This window comes from Gambusia affinis, linkage group LG02, assembly GCF_019740435.1.
Source record: "Gambusia affinis linkage group LG02, SWU_Gaff_1.0, whole genome shotgun sequence".
NCBI lineage: Eukaryota > Metazoa > Chordata > Actinopteri > Cyprinodontiformes > Poeciliidae > Gambusia > Gambusia affinis.
This window is the reverse complement of record NC_057869.1, coordinates 6,117,640-6,131,697: the sequence shown is the minus strand read 5'-3', so window position 1 is coordinate 6,131,697 and position 14,058 is coordinate 6,117,640. Positions and strand designations below refer to the sequence as shown.

The 14,058-nt window shown below is 37.8% G+C and overlaps 1 protein-coding gene across 3 annotated transcripts in view; it reads left to right on the top strand.

The window, feature by feature from the left end:
• Positions 1 to 14,058, top strand: part of tspan4a (tetraspanin 4a) — a 160,959-nt gene that overhangs the window by 22,097 nt on the left and 124,804 nt on the right. Inside the window, exons 1-2 of one of the 3 annotated variants that reach the window (XM_044142603.1) lie at positions 8,988 to 9,934; positions 10,677 to 10,756. In XM_044142603.1, the coding sequence (XP_043998538.1) occupies positions 10,694 to 10,756 (63 nt within the window). In that variant the 5' untranslated portion in view covers positions 8,988 to 9,934; positions 10,677 to 10,693. Of the gene's footprint in view, positions 1 to 8,960; positions 10,757 to 14,058 lie in introns of those variants that run through there. The other 2 variants (XM_044142595.1, XM_044142589.1) reach the window with 2 other exon arrangements.

The window sequence follows — 14,058 nt, the reverse complement described above, 5'->3', positions numbered from 1 at the left end:
ACTTCAGACTTTAGACGTGTGCCCTGTAAAATCATGTAAAAGAAATGTAAAAATGTAGACATTTAATACATTTGGCAGTCACTCTTAACACTTGACCATGACTCTGCTTTTATGCGGTATGTTTGGTAGTTTAGGTTTGCATACTTGTATATAGTTTCCAGGGGATGTACAGTGCACACATGCTCTGTCAACCTGAGCATGTGTAAGAAAGCTACTACCAAAAATGATATTTTAAATAAAAATGACATACTGCATCAATCTATTCAGAGTTTATAAAGTTAATTTATTGATGTAGCACTATAACACAGCACCTTTAAAGTTCATGTTAACTTTGTGTCCTTCAGTTTTTATAAACACACTCCAGTTTGGCTTACTTGGATTGTTTTACATGTTCGTTAGTAAACATGTAAAAGGCTTGGATTTTTAAAGCCTTCTACTTGAAATAACATGGCCTTGTGGTTTATTGTAACAGATGACTGTGCAGCTTACTTTATTATCAGGATGGAGATAATTGTGGGTTACTCAGAAAACCTAAAAGAACTGATTGACATGGAAATGTTATTTGAAATGAGACTTCCTTCAAAATGTAACTTGCTGAAGGGGTTTATAGTCTAGCATTTCATAAATTGGCTGACAGCAGATGCTAAAAATCACAATATTTATCTGGTATTGTATCTGTAAAGGGTTTTAATTTTTTTCCTAGGCAGACATGAGAATTTTTGCCCATGAAAAGGACAGTTTTTATCCCATATGTTGCTAAATATGGTTGGTTTTATAATTGCATGTTGGTAAGTACTCTTTAAACATATATAGTATAATGTACATTTAATTTACTTCTCAGTCTACTATATGTGCTACACCTTCAGCTGAGGACACAAGGAGGTGTATACATGCTGAAAATAACTTCAAAGCTAACTATTTTTTTCTGATAAGTTTGTGGTGAAAGCTGTAGAATTGGTATAAATAATTAAAGTTCAATTTCCCCAGTTCACCTTCCCTGATAATACTGATGATGGGTAATTTACCTGTTGGTTGCTTGAAAACAAATGCTGATTGTTTCTTGGGTAGTTAACTATTAATAAAATTCTGCAGAGCTATATAATGAAACCTACATTGGTACTTCTAAAAGAAATTTTATAAAATAATTTGAGGTGTCATGCCCAGAATGCTGTCTCAAAACATAGGAAAGCTAAAAGAACAGTGTGTTTTGTGTCAGGGGCCTGAATCCAGTACATTTGGGATTATAAACACCATTATCAAATTGAACTTGTAGTTCTTGTGCAGCATTCCTCATTTCTATGCTGTGCTTGCACATCTCATGACTGATGTAGACTGATTGCTTGAGCGAATGAAACAGATGGAGAGAGAACAAGAGCAGCAGATGGAATGGAAAGGAAAAAAAAAGTCAGCAGCAACTTTGCAACAAATGGTTTTTCAACATAACTTACAAAAACCTGTACAGATTCATGTGGTAAAAACATGTATGATTTCTATCTACTCCATCCAGATGGTTGCTTAACAACAGCTTTCCCAAACAAGCAACTAAAGCTGCAGCTCTGAAAGAGTGATCACAGCTTACATGGTATATCTCACTCATGTGCTTGCAACACATCAGCTATTAGCAATGGCTTCATAAAAAATTACTGACAAAAAAGGAAAGGTGTTGGCAGACTGATAAGGTTCATAAAACTGCAATAGTAATAAGCTGTCTTAATGAGACGGCTGATAACAGATATTGGCTTATCAAATAAACAAGCTGAAACAGCTACAGCCTTATGTTTGGACACACTACATGTTTTAAAATGTAGAAATTAGACATTATGTTACTCAGCAGGTTTAAGAAATTAGAGACTGTGCAGAAATACAAGTTGTCATTAAGTTTAAGAAAACATTGAAAATTAGAGAGTAAAACTTGCTTAACAGGAGTATCATTGCTCATGTTTTTGTGTGAGGTAGAATTTAAATCACAAAGTCCTTTATATTTTCTCCACAGAAAGGAAAGTTTTCTGTCATTCAGACCAAAAATATATTATGAATGTCAGAGAATAAGTCAAAGTAAATTTTCAACCTCTTTTTCAGTTCATAGAGATTAATTTGTTTTTTCCTCTATAGATCAATGACTAATTATACTGTGGCACAATTGATAAGTAACACCCAAAGTTCATATGCCACATGTTTAAAATATGTTTATATTACTGAAAGCATTAGCCATTTCCATTATAATTTTACACATTCTTTTTCAATTTTGACTGGAGACATCTTTTTAGGACCAAAGAATTGGCCACTCATTTAGTGACATGTGGGTGGCCATAATGTTACTGCTAATAATGTATGTTATTTGTAGCTAACAAGCACAAATAAAGTCTTGTCCAATATGATTTGTGCACAGCTGTCAATTTCTAAAAGAAAAAAAAATAAACATTAATTGCATTGCCAGTATTATTTTGACAACTATCCAAATCCAATCAGAAGGAAATGTGAAAGTGTACAGCCAAATGTCTTCACTGAATCTGTTCCAGATTAAAAATAGCAAATGAAGCTTTGGCATAATACAGTTATGCTTCGAGGCAGTGTTGGAATGTATATCCTTGGGAAATCCTACTCCGAGATGAGAAAATAGTGATTGGTTGGGGACTAATTATAACTGTGAATAAATACGCAGAAGGAAAAGAGAGGCTAAGCACATTGTATTGCAGGAAGGAGGCATCTAGTGCATTGGTGCAGCTGAGTGATGTGCCTAATTGCACTTGTTCTGGGATGCAGCTTGGAGGTATAAGCCTCTCTCTTGGCTGATACAGAGTGACATTAGCATTCATTTCAAGATGCCTCTCTGACCACCTGGTGAGTGTATGTCTAATATTCAGTTTCATCCTCATGATAACTGAGCAATCTCTAATGAAGACGCCTTTGTTGTGAACTGAATTCTGGCGTGTTTGTATGACTGATACTTTCAGTTTGAGGAGTATACACTTTTAAGAAAATCCCATACTGGTGTAACTTACATTTGAATCTACTCGTGAACTTTGCAGCTTTTTATATGTTAGTATGGAACACTTCATTTCTGATTTATGTTTTGTAGGCAGTGGGATATTCTGCTCTAAGTCTTGCATCAAAACTCTTTGTTATGTAGTTCATGTCTGTGGCTTTTGCTCTGACAATGGGATTAAATAGATAGGTTAGTTATTTTAAGTGTGGTGTCTGGTAAGAGATCATGGCAAACTGCAGAAAATTAACTGAAACATTCTCAATTAAATCTAACAGAAAACAATTGTTCACTTAACAAGCAGCCAGACTGATAGATTAATGACACGATTCTGTGAAGTTAAAACAACAAATCTGAAAAAGTTATTCTGGTGTTAAATGCAAACTGTATTTAGTTTTTACTTTGCTGTCATCATGTTTGCATTATCTAATTAGTAATGATATCTTACCTTCAACTTTACAGTTGGTATTGTATTCTTAGGCCTGCAAACTGCAATTCTCATCATTCAGTTTTAGTTTTATTAGACTAGAAGTCAGCAAATGTTTTGGCAAATGGAATATGTGTAGCTTTTGGTGTTATAGCTGATTCCTCTGAGTGTTTTTTTTTCCAACCCATGTCACTACACTTTCTTACCAGCTTTGGGAAAGTAATACAAAATTTGCTTAAAAATGTCTCTTGTCATTCAGGCATTTACCGTATAGAGATGATTTTAGTAATCCTGACTGACATGAAATAGGAAATCCAATCCAACTTTCCAATGTCAGGCAGAATGAAAAATGGTTGTGAATTTTTTGTTGAATACAGAGAAAATAGTTTAGTTGCGGCAGATAAAAACTCGACATACACATTCAGGTTCTATTTATGTTTGAAACTTTTAGGAACACCAAGAAACTAGTAACAGTTTTCTCAGTATTTTACATAGTCCTACTTCACGTCTTTATGTGAGAACCATTTTCTCTACAAGGGTTTTAAATTATTTATTATATGCGTATTATTTCACATTAGTCTTTTTTTTACCTCTTCTTTGGAGAGCTGATTTAGTTTTTAATACTATATTTTCATTTCTTTGCAGCCTGTTTTACTGTCCTTAAATTTCTATTTCATCAGCCGAACAAATCTTAAAATCCGTATGACTTTGCACAGTTGGATGAAGCTCGTTTATTTCCCTGTGGAGCTGCTGTGATTTATCTTCATGTCTCTGATTCCTTGGTGAACCTTGGTGTGATGCTGTTGTGAGAATGCTCTCTCTGTCTAATCTTGTGCCTCACACACAGATATGTGCTTTGAAAGTGATATCCTCAAAGCTAATCCCAGCCATTTGTCACAAGCGGGTGTTTCAGAGCTGATAGTAGTGATCATTTTTTAAACTGCTGTTTGTGTATTAACTATTTGATGAAAGGATCTGTTTTCACGCTTAACCTTGACAACAAATCAAGGTTTTTGTGATGATTTTTTCAATGTCCTGTAGAAAAATTGATTCTACTCTAGTCAGATATGGATTAATACCTGGAGACGATGTACTTCATATCAAGATTAAGTCACTGATGTGAAAGATGAAGGCATTTCTGCAATATATGTATGTACAACATGTGACAGATCTTTACTAATACATGACACTGGCTATCTGCAGCAGATAAAAAATATCTTCAAAGAGACTTGGTCTGCCTGTAAGAAAAAAAGTGAACTAGGAGGAGGAAAATGGAGGTTGTAGTAGAGTCTTAAGTGGTAAGAACATGTAAAACTATTTATAAGCAAAACCAAAGTTACTCCTTTCCTCTGTCTTGGTGTAAATGAACAATATATTTTTAGTTCATTGCTTCATTTAACCTTGATTTATAAAGTCCTTGTTGTGTTTAGAAAAAGAGGATTTTAGAGTCAAAAAGTTTAACTTTCCCAAAATAGCATCATGTTAAAACCGTGAACTGGAACGATTATTTTGTGGTTGCATAAGCTAAAATTCAACCAGGCAAACAGCTCTAAATAATTTGACAGTCTTGAGAAAAGCTACTCTCATTCATGAGCCGCTCAGCGTGCATTGATGTTATCTTTTCGCCTGACTGTCATTTTGTGTAGGTTTTAATTGGAGTCTCCCTCCTCTCTCTTTTGCTTTGATGGTTATATCTGTTACACCATTTCATATTTCATTTTAAACTTTTCACTTTCAACAGACATTTATGTCATCATGCATTGTGTTTGCATGATGAACACAATGAAAATGAGAAAAAAGAATTATTTAAATTTTTTTTACCATCAGTGTATCTGTAAATGAGGAGGACTTCAAAGCTGCTCCCACCCCCCAGGGTGCCTCTGCACATTTACTTTGATTGTGTGTCGATGTGCACTTGTGCAAAATGTTTGTTTCCTCAGACATTGGATTTGTGTTAATGAAGGGCTACAAATGACAGGAAGGTGTTTTCCTTCATGATCTCACAATATGCTAAAAACGATCGATTTATCAGCACTTAATGAGTTTGCATGATTCTGCTCAGTATTTATATTTCATGAGAGTGAGAGCAAATTTTACCAAGTAGAGGCTCAACTTACTTGAGATAAAAAAAAGACCTCTTTCTCTGTATGAAATAGCACCATTTGACATAATTATGACATAATTTTATCTTTTACGTTATGATTTATATGGGTGTTTTCCTGGTTCTTCAGGGAAGCAGATATTTCTTTATATATATAAAAACAGTGCAATTCCTTAGGCGTGTGAATGTGTGTGTGAATGACTGAATGTAGTAAAATATTTTCAATTACTCGATAAGAACTGAATTACTTTGTTATTTAAGTTGTGTTTTTACAGAAAACTGTCATAGAAACCTATTGAGGGTAATGACAGAGGAGTTCATCTGGAAATTACATTTAAAGGATGTCTTCTCTTTATATTTGGATATAAGTTGTGTCTAAATACAACTTATATCCAAATGCAACAAGAAGACATGAAACAGTTAGTTGACAAGTCAAATCAGTGTTTAACATGCCCAACAGAGTTTAGAGTTAACCAACCATCCATTCATCCATCAGTCCACCAGTTGATCCATGCATCCACATGATCCAACCATACATCCATTATCTACCACCTAATCTGTGGTTTGGTTGCGGTGAACTCATGATCATGGATTAGGTTAGGAATACAGAATCTTGACTCTGCTCTCTCTTCACCATATCAGACTGGTACAGCATTTGCATCACTGTGGATGCCACACCACTCTGCCTTTCAATCCTCTGCTTCGTTTATCCCTCATTAGTGAACAGGACCCGAAATACTTCTGCTCCTTCACTTGGGGCTATACTTTCCCCCTGACCTGGAGAGGGCATTCTAGCCTTTTCTGTCTCAAAATTGTGATCTTGGATTTGGAGGTGCTGATTCTTATACCAGCTGCTTCACATTTTGCTACAAATGATTTGATGATGCGAACAGAACCACATCATCTACAAAAAGGAGAACCCTAATCCTGAGGGCACCCAAACATATCCCCTTAAATTCTGTCTACAATTATAAGGAAACCCAGCAGTTAGTAAGAAAAAATGTATTTTTGTATCAACACTATTTAGTCCACTTTATCTCTGGTCTACAAAGTCTGTTTTTTTGAGGAGGTGCGAATCCTCAAACTCTGATTTGGACCAAAAAAATATACTCTGGTCTGTTTTTATACATTCCATGATGAAGCAAGTTGTGAGGTTTTCATGTTGTTTTCTTCAGTGGTTCTTGTTGCAGTGCCATCACAGGCGAGGGGTGAGGAAACAGGTTTTGGTTCCTTTGACACATTGCAGTGTGAAACCGAAGTGCACCAGCTGAAAATGCAACAAATGCAACTTTGATTGCAATTTGAACCAACTGTACTGGACTCACTCTTACGAAAGCACCATAAAAGTTAGCATGGTGGATTACCCAGACCAAATGTAGCAAGTGGGAATGTGTGGTGAATGTTGGACATGTGGCAAAGAGGACAATGAATCTTTTAAAGAGAGGGATATTAGAGTCTCTGTTGAGGTTCAGTGCTTAAGAAAGAGAAGGTTAATCTGGGTGACTGATGTCAGGCCAAACAATGGAGAGTAAGTTAGCAGAAAGAGCCCTGTGTTAAGCACCACTAATGGCATTAAATGAAATAACTAGATTAAGCTGTATCTCATGGTTTTAACATTCTAATGTTATGCATTTACTTTCTTTTTAGCTACAATTTAAAGGAAATTTCTCTGCGGTGAAAATGTTCTTTTTATAAAGATGTGTTCAAAATCTGTCCTCTCGATGCTCCTTAATAAAGAACTTGGCCTTTCTCGTCCTAAAAGAATTACCCTTCAGGTTAACATTGTTCCCAGACCAGCAGATATGGAAGAGAAGTGGTTATTATTTCTTTCCCTGAGTGGGGCAGATGTGAGTAAAAAAATTAAATGAGATAGAAAAGCGTGGAAACAACAGAATTTGGGTTTTTGACCCCAGAAGGCGACACCACTTGAGAAAGAAGAGGTTTTACAATAAGGGTCCAAAGTTCAGGTTGAAATTATGCTCACCTTGCACAAATTATTCTCAGCTGATTTTACAAGAATGCAGTGCATATAATAAAATTTCTAACTACCGGTAAATGCTGATATAACTTTTAGGCACAGGAGAATAGAGGCAAACAGTGATTTTCATGGGCTTCTATTGTTGCCTTGAAATAAATCTTCAGGCTAGGCTTTTAATTATTCTGTCTTGGATTAGATAAATAAGAGATATAGGTGTTTTTAGTCATCTTTTTCCTCCTTGAAACCCAACTTTTTAACCCCCATTTTAATTCATTTAGCTATTTTGCTTTCCAAAACTAACTCAGCTCAGCTTGTCTGAAAGTACTTCATCTTGTTTTGGAAGAATTTCAAATGGGAAAGAAATGGGTAAGCATTTGGAAGAGTCTGAGACATTATGCATATTAGGTTTATCAAATCCAAAAAGTTTTAATTGTTGCTTTAGACAATCAATGATGCCAGATGTAGAAGCAGATGGTGCCCTTCGCTATGTTCTCTTACCAAATATTACTGTAACTAATAATCTTTGAACATTTCATAATTAACATCACCACTAGACTTGATTTTCTTTATTCCTCTAAAATCTAAAAAGATTTCATGGCAAGTGTATTGCAATACGAGCCGTCTCCATTTTGTAGCCTTTGCTCTGCAGTCCTGAAAAATAAATCACCTATATCAATGCATTTGTTGATAGCAAAGCCCTCTACATTTCTGAACTTTAACATTTCCTGATGTGTTGTAGTTTTCTATAAAAATACAACAATAATGCAACATGCTCTTCACAGCAATTTTCGTTAGTCAGAAAGTCAGACTCAGAATCCTAGACTACTGCCGCCTTTACAGTCTGACGAAAGCACACTCAGGAGACAAAACAGAAATCCATTAAATACTTGATGCAGCCATTAATATAGTCTGCACTCTCTGCAGACTTTATATCTGCTTGTGGACTCATAAAGCCAGTGACCCAGATGGCTACAAGGTTGCGGGGAGTGTGCAGTAATTTTTGTGTGAATGTCAGCAGGAGGGAGAGTTTTTCTCTATGCATCCGTAGAGTCACACTTCAGGTCAGCTGCTGGTGTGGTGAAAATCTGTGCTGAGGCAGATAGGCAGATATTGTGTGACCCAGGTCCAGGTCTGAAGGGGTTTGTTAGGGGTGGAGGGGCATGCCTGACACAAAGCATACACAGAGATGAGTCTGGTTTGTGAGTAGGAACAACCTCTACATGTGGAATGAGAGTCAGCAAGGAAAGGAGGAGGAGGAACTGGAAGGAGTAACACGGGTGCAGCCTTCTTCTCAGGGCTGTCATATTAATACAACACCAGGCTGTGTGTGCGTGTGTGAGCGTGTGCGTGTGTGTGTGTTCACGCTTGCGTTTGTGCATCCAAAGGACTATCCGGTAGATTGTGGTGTGCTCGGGAGAGAAGATGGGGGCTGCGAGACATTGATTGGTTGTTGGGTTTCCTGGGGTGTGGCTAGAATTTGAATGCCTGCCTTTCGCACAGGCAGGTTTCGGGGACAGTGACCAAAAAGGGATGGAGTGCTTGAGACTGTGTGTGCGGTGGTGGGGAGAGTATCGGAGCTTGTGAGAGAAAGGAGGAAAGAGAAGAAAAGAGGGGGGGCATACTGAAAGAGCGAAAGAAGGAGGGAGCTTCTGGGAGCAATTCTGGACTACCGCTCAAACACTGCAGTCTTTCTTTTGCTTCTCTGAGGAAACAGGGTTCCCCTTCTTGCTGCCTAATGCTCCTTCTTACTTCTTACGTGGCTGCGTTGCTATGACCCTGATGGACACCTTGATCTCCTCACCCACCTAGAGAAGAGGAGAAACGAGCTGTAGCGGAGAAGGGAGAAACAAGAGGAAGCGAAACCACACACTTTGTCTCTGTGATGAGAGTCTGGAAATTAATTACCTACCGTCAGCACAGTGGGGGGAGCGCAGAGAGGTGCACAGTTAATAGAATAACTGAGAGTTGAAGAGGGTGACTTTGTAGATGTGTGAAGAACAGGCTGTGGCGAGGTGCAGAGAAACCCCTAGGCACTTCTCAGAAACAAAAAGGGACAAGTTTGGGTCGACGCGTGAAGTGAGGAGGAAATTAGGCAAGGCAGTAACTCCACAGGGATACTAATTCAAGAAGCCAAAGAACTGTCCAATAGCAAGCATCCTTCATCTTTTCATCCCTCTTTCCAACCTTCCTCTTAAATCCATATCTACATTCCTAACTCTCATCTCCTTGCCTTTTTTAGTTCTTTTTTTGCATGTCAGCAAAAGCACATCATCAGCCACATTCACATGCTGAACGCTCAGATGCACCTAAGACCAACAGCGCAGCGTTGTATTCTCAGAAATAGATGTGTCATCTGCTGCTGAGTAAGAAGTTGATTTAGCTGTATTAGAGGTGTCATTACTTGCTGGACAGGAGCACCCGCTCTGGAATCTCTTGTGAGACCAGGTAGGACATTTCTGGATCATTTTGGGTACTCCAAGCAGGTGGGGATGTGTTAAGCTCTCCAGTCGTTCACTTGATTGAAACGTTATGAGATGAAACTGCAGACCGGCTTATCTCTCAGAGCACGACACCTGTGTTTGAGTGATTATGCAAAGGGAAATAGGGATGTGCAGCTGTACTTGTGCATGGCAAGACAGTGCCCGGAATACAATGAATTACACAGGTGGTGTCGCCAGAATGTGCAAGGTCTCCTGCTCAATGTAATGACTCTAAAAGATTAAAGACAACTCAGTTGGGGTGACACATTTTCTATCAAGTGTAACCCCATTTATGATATAATTAATCCAGCATTGCTAGAATTTGTCAGGGGGGTCATACTTATCTTAAAATCCATTTCTCTGTTCTTGGAGGAGTAAGTCATAGTATCTCGTACTGAACCTGCCTCGGAGCTGAAGCACACAGAGTGACTATTAAGACTTTCTAAAGACTAATTGTGCTTCCACAATGAGACGCTCAAGCACAGATGAGACTCCGTACCGACGCAGTCCATCTCTGGACAGCAAACCTGACACTCCGCCCTTCACTTCTGGTTTTCACCGATTCAGTGGAGAGTTTGAGTATAAGAGACCTCCTTTTGCTTTCGGCTTCCACACAACAAAGGGGCCAAAGAACTCCAATGGGCGCTACGCCCAGGGGAAGAAGTATGTGGTGTTTTACCTGGACCTCTCCTTCATATTCCTTCTAGAACTGCGGCGCTGCAGGATGGCTGAGGGTTGCATGATGGCCCTTCGCTATGGAATGGTCTTCTTCAACCTCCTTTTCTGGGTAAGTTCTTCATATTCTTTTCTTGTATCAAAGAGCATATAAATAAGTTTTGAGAACTGACAACAAAGTCATGTATTTCTTTCTATACTTTATCTTTGTTTCTCCTCACTGTGACTTTTCTGTCCTGTTAGCTGTTTGCTGGTCTGTGCAGTCACAAAGATGTTTTGAGAAAGGAGGGGCAGCGCGAGGAAGAGGCAGATCATGCATTTAGATCTTGTGTACAAAGCCCACTGTGTGGGTGGCAGAAGCTTTTTCTGTTACCAATAATGTACTTTCAGTGTGGGTGTACTCTGAATTGTTTTCCTTGTTAGGATTTGGCATATTGGAAGCTTGCATTTTGTGTAGACTTTAATCACAGTGGCACGCCAGTTCTTCTGCAATACCTTTACCATATATTTCTTCCTCCCAGTGCAATGACACTGCTCAGTCCATCAGAGGATCTGCTGTCACTCTGCTCTATCTGACGGATTGTATCTGTTTGCTGTGGGGATGTTTGAGCTCCAGTGTGTCTGCCTCTGTCACTCTCACTCTGATAGCCTCACAACAGATCTCTTTCATTTGCACTGTGACGCCTGTCGCGCTACCCTTCTATGCTTCACATTTACCCATCTTTAGCTTGTGTATTTTCTTCCCACAGACCCCCACAGTGCAATCCAATGCAACTTGTCACAGAGTCAGTCTTGCATCTTCGGCTATTTCTGTGGGATTACTTGATTTGTCAAATGTCTGCTTTTATCACTATGGGAATTAAATGAACGCCTTGAGTGCTGAAATGAAATCTGGTTGCCAAAATGCAACCCCCCTTGAGGAATAAGTGACCTCTTCATTCATTATCTTCTTGTCTTTCTGTAGAGCCTTTGTTGTGTGGTGCAGGAGTGATTGCTATTGTTTGCAAACACATTATTCTAACCCTGTCACTCACATGAATGCTCGGATCTGTTTTTCAAAGTGGTTAACATTTTAAATTGTAAGTAAAGTGGATGAATTGTTGACAACATGCAATTTCTTGAATGACTCAACAGATTGTCAACTAGAAAAAGCTGAAAATCTGTCAACATTGAAATATAAGCATAGCAAAAAAATATAACCCCCCGCCCAAAAAAAAAAAACATGACAATGTCAAAATATCCCCAAACATAATTTGAGGTTGGAGTGATTTTGCTTATGTAATAGAGTGTAAGTGTTGTAAAAAAATAAGACATTTTACCTCTACAGCTTTGTTAAACATTTTTTTGAAAAAGAAGATCAAAATCCTCTCTTTTTCTTCCCACATTTTTAGAGAGTGCTGAACTCAAGAGTTAGGGCTTTTCCCAAAAGACATTCACATTTAACCAGGGCCAGGTCGTACTTGGTTCCATGAAAACATCAAAGAACTGATTTGTCTTTCCACTGTTTGGGAAACTACTAGAAATGTATCTTGTAGTGAAAGTTTATTCCTCTTTGCCTCTGTTGTATTCTGAATCTCTGCACTAGGCTACAGTAATAGAGGGACAATTTGCACTAAAGATGTGAAGAATAATGGGTATCAGATGTGCTTCGATGCTGCTGTTGGTTGAAATCTATTCCACTGGCTTTTAAATGTACCATTTTAATCTGTATCCTCTGAGCTGTTGAAAAGAAGGATGAGAAACAAAAAACTTCTAAAGATAATCTCTTCAGCTGATGTCCTTGCTATACAGGGCTATTATTTTTTTCTCAGTAGTGGCTGCTACTGTTTGCAATGAGAACTGCAGTGAGTGTGGCAAAATAAAGCCTGTGCAAAACATTTTGTTTCTCTTTGATCAGGTAGATAAAATAATACCCCTGAAGTATCAGCTTATTCTAACACTTAGATTAAATAAAGTGCTGACCAATATTGAATTTCAAATCACACTTATACCTAGTTTCCCTGACATCATCCATTTGATTTAAAAGCTCTGTTTGAATGATATTGGATTTGTGAATAATCCTTACAGTTTTGAGGATTGCAGTAGATCTGCAAACAAAAGGTGTTGCAATCTTGACTCTGGCTTTGCTCTGTGAGGTGCACTGACTATTTACGACATGAAGAGTGATATTAAGAAAAGCAGATGGCAGACAAAACAACTAGTTTGTGTTGTATTGAATTTTCAAATGAACTTTACTGTCTTAGATAAGATTGAAAGAAAAAGTCTAGGGTTTTAAACCTGGTGATCATTATGCTTGTTTTTCACTTCCATGTTCTCCCGGTGATTGTAGTTCTTTACTTTGGGCCAGCAGAGAGTTGGAGCCAAGGTATAAACTGTTTTTCCATGCAGGATTTGCCAGTTTTGTTGGAAAAAGAAAACTCAACATGGTACTAACCCAGCTCCAGCACCTGCAATGCACTTTCTTTTTGGTTACAAGAAAGACAAATTTAACTATTTGAAAATATTTATAAAAGCGAAATGGCGTGGAAGCTAAGTGGTTTCCCCTGAAAAGGATTTTATCACAACAGATTGATTTAACAATAGTGGACAGCAAACTGAGTCATGTCTATTAAGCTATTGACACCAGCCTAACCATTTGAGCAGTCAACTGGACTAACCACTCAACTATCATGTCGTTAGACTATAAAGAGCAAAATGGCAAATAACCTGAAACCACTGTATTTTTACTTAAGGTTGTATAAGCATTAGAACCTCAGGTAAGCCCATTGCTATGTATTTTCAACCAGTAGCAAATATTTCCAAGGTAATCAGACTTAAAAGCTATAGAAGAGTTAATTCTAGTGTGCTTTCCAGTTTCATTGGTTTTAAGATTTTGTCTTATCCATCAACTTGTTAGCTTTGCAGAGTTGTGAAGAAGTATCACTCTTCTCTTAATTCACCAAATCTACTCTTTATCTGACAGAATAAAAGCTTAGTGCAGAAATGCAGCTGATGAAATGAGTCAGTGTTTTATTATTAGCACTCTGTTTGTAGTGCCACCTGGGAGACATTATAGGCACAAAGAGCAACAGCCCTCTCCTCTTGAAAAGTCAGTTCTTTTCAAATCCTCTAGATAAGAAGAGAGGAGCTCTTCTAATATCGAACCTGTCATTGAAAATAATGAATCTCAGATAAAGAGGTCGTAGCTGTACGTTAAATTGAAACCCAACTTTATAGGTCTTGATTTTCCTAATAATTATTTAAGAAGAAGTGCTTCTTTTCGGCTTGACTGGGATAATATGAAAACTGATTTGATAAGAAAAATTATATTTGACTTAAGCTTTTTTACTTTGAAATGCAAACTCAAATCTGATGTGAGAAAAAAGAAGGTGCACATCGACTCATGCATCTTATATTATTTATGTTAGTGAGACT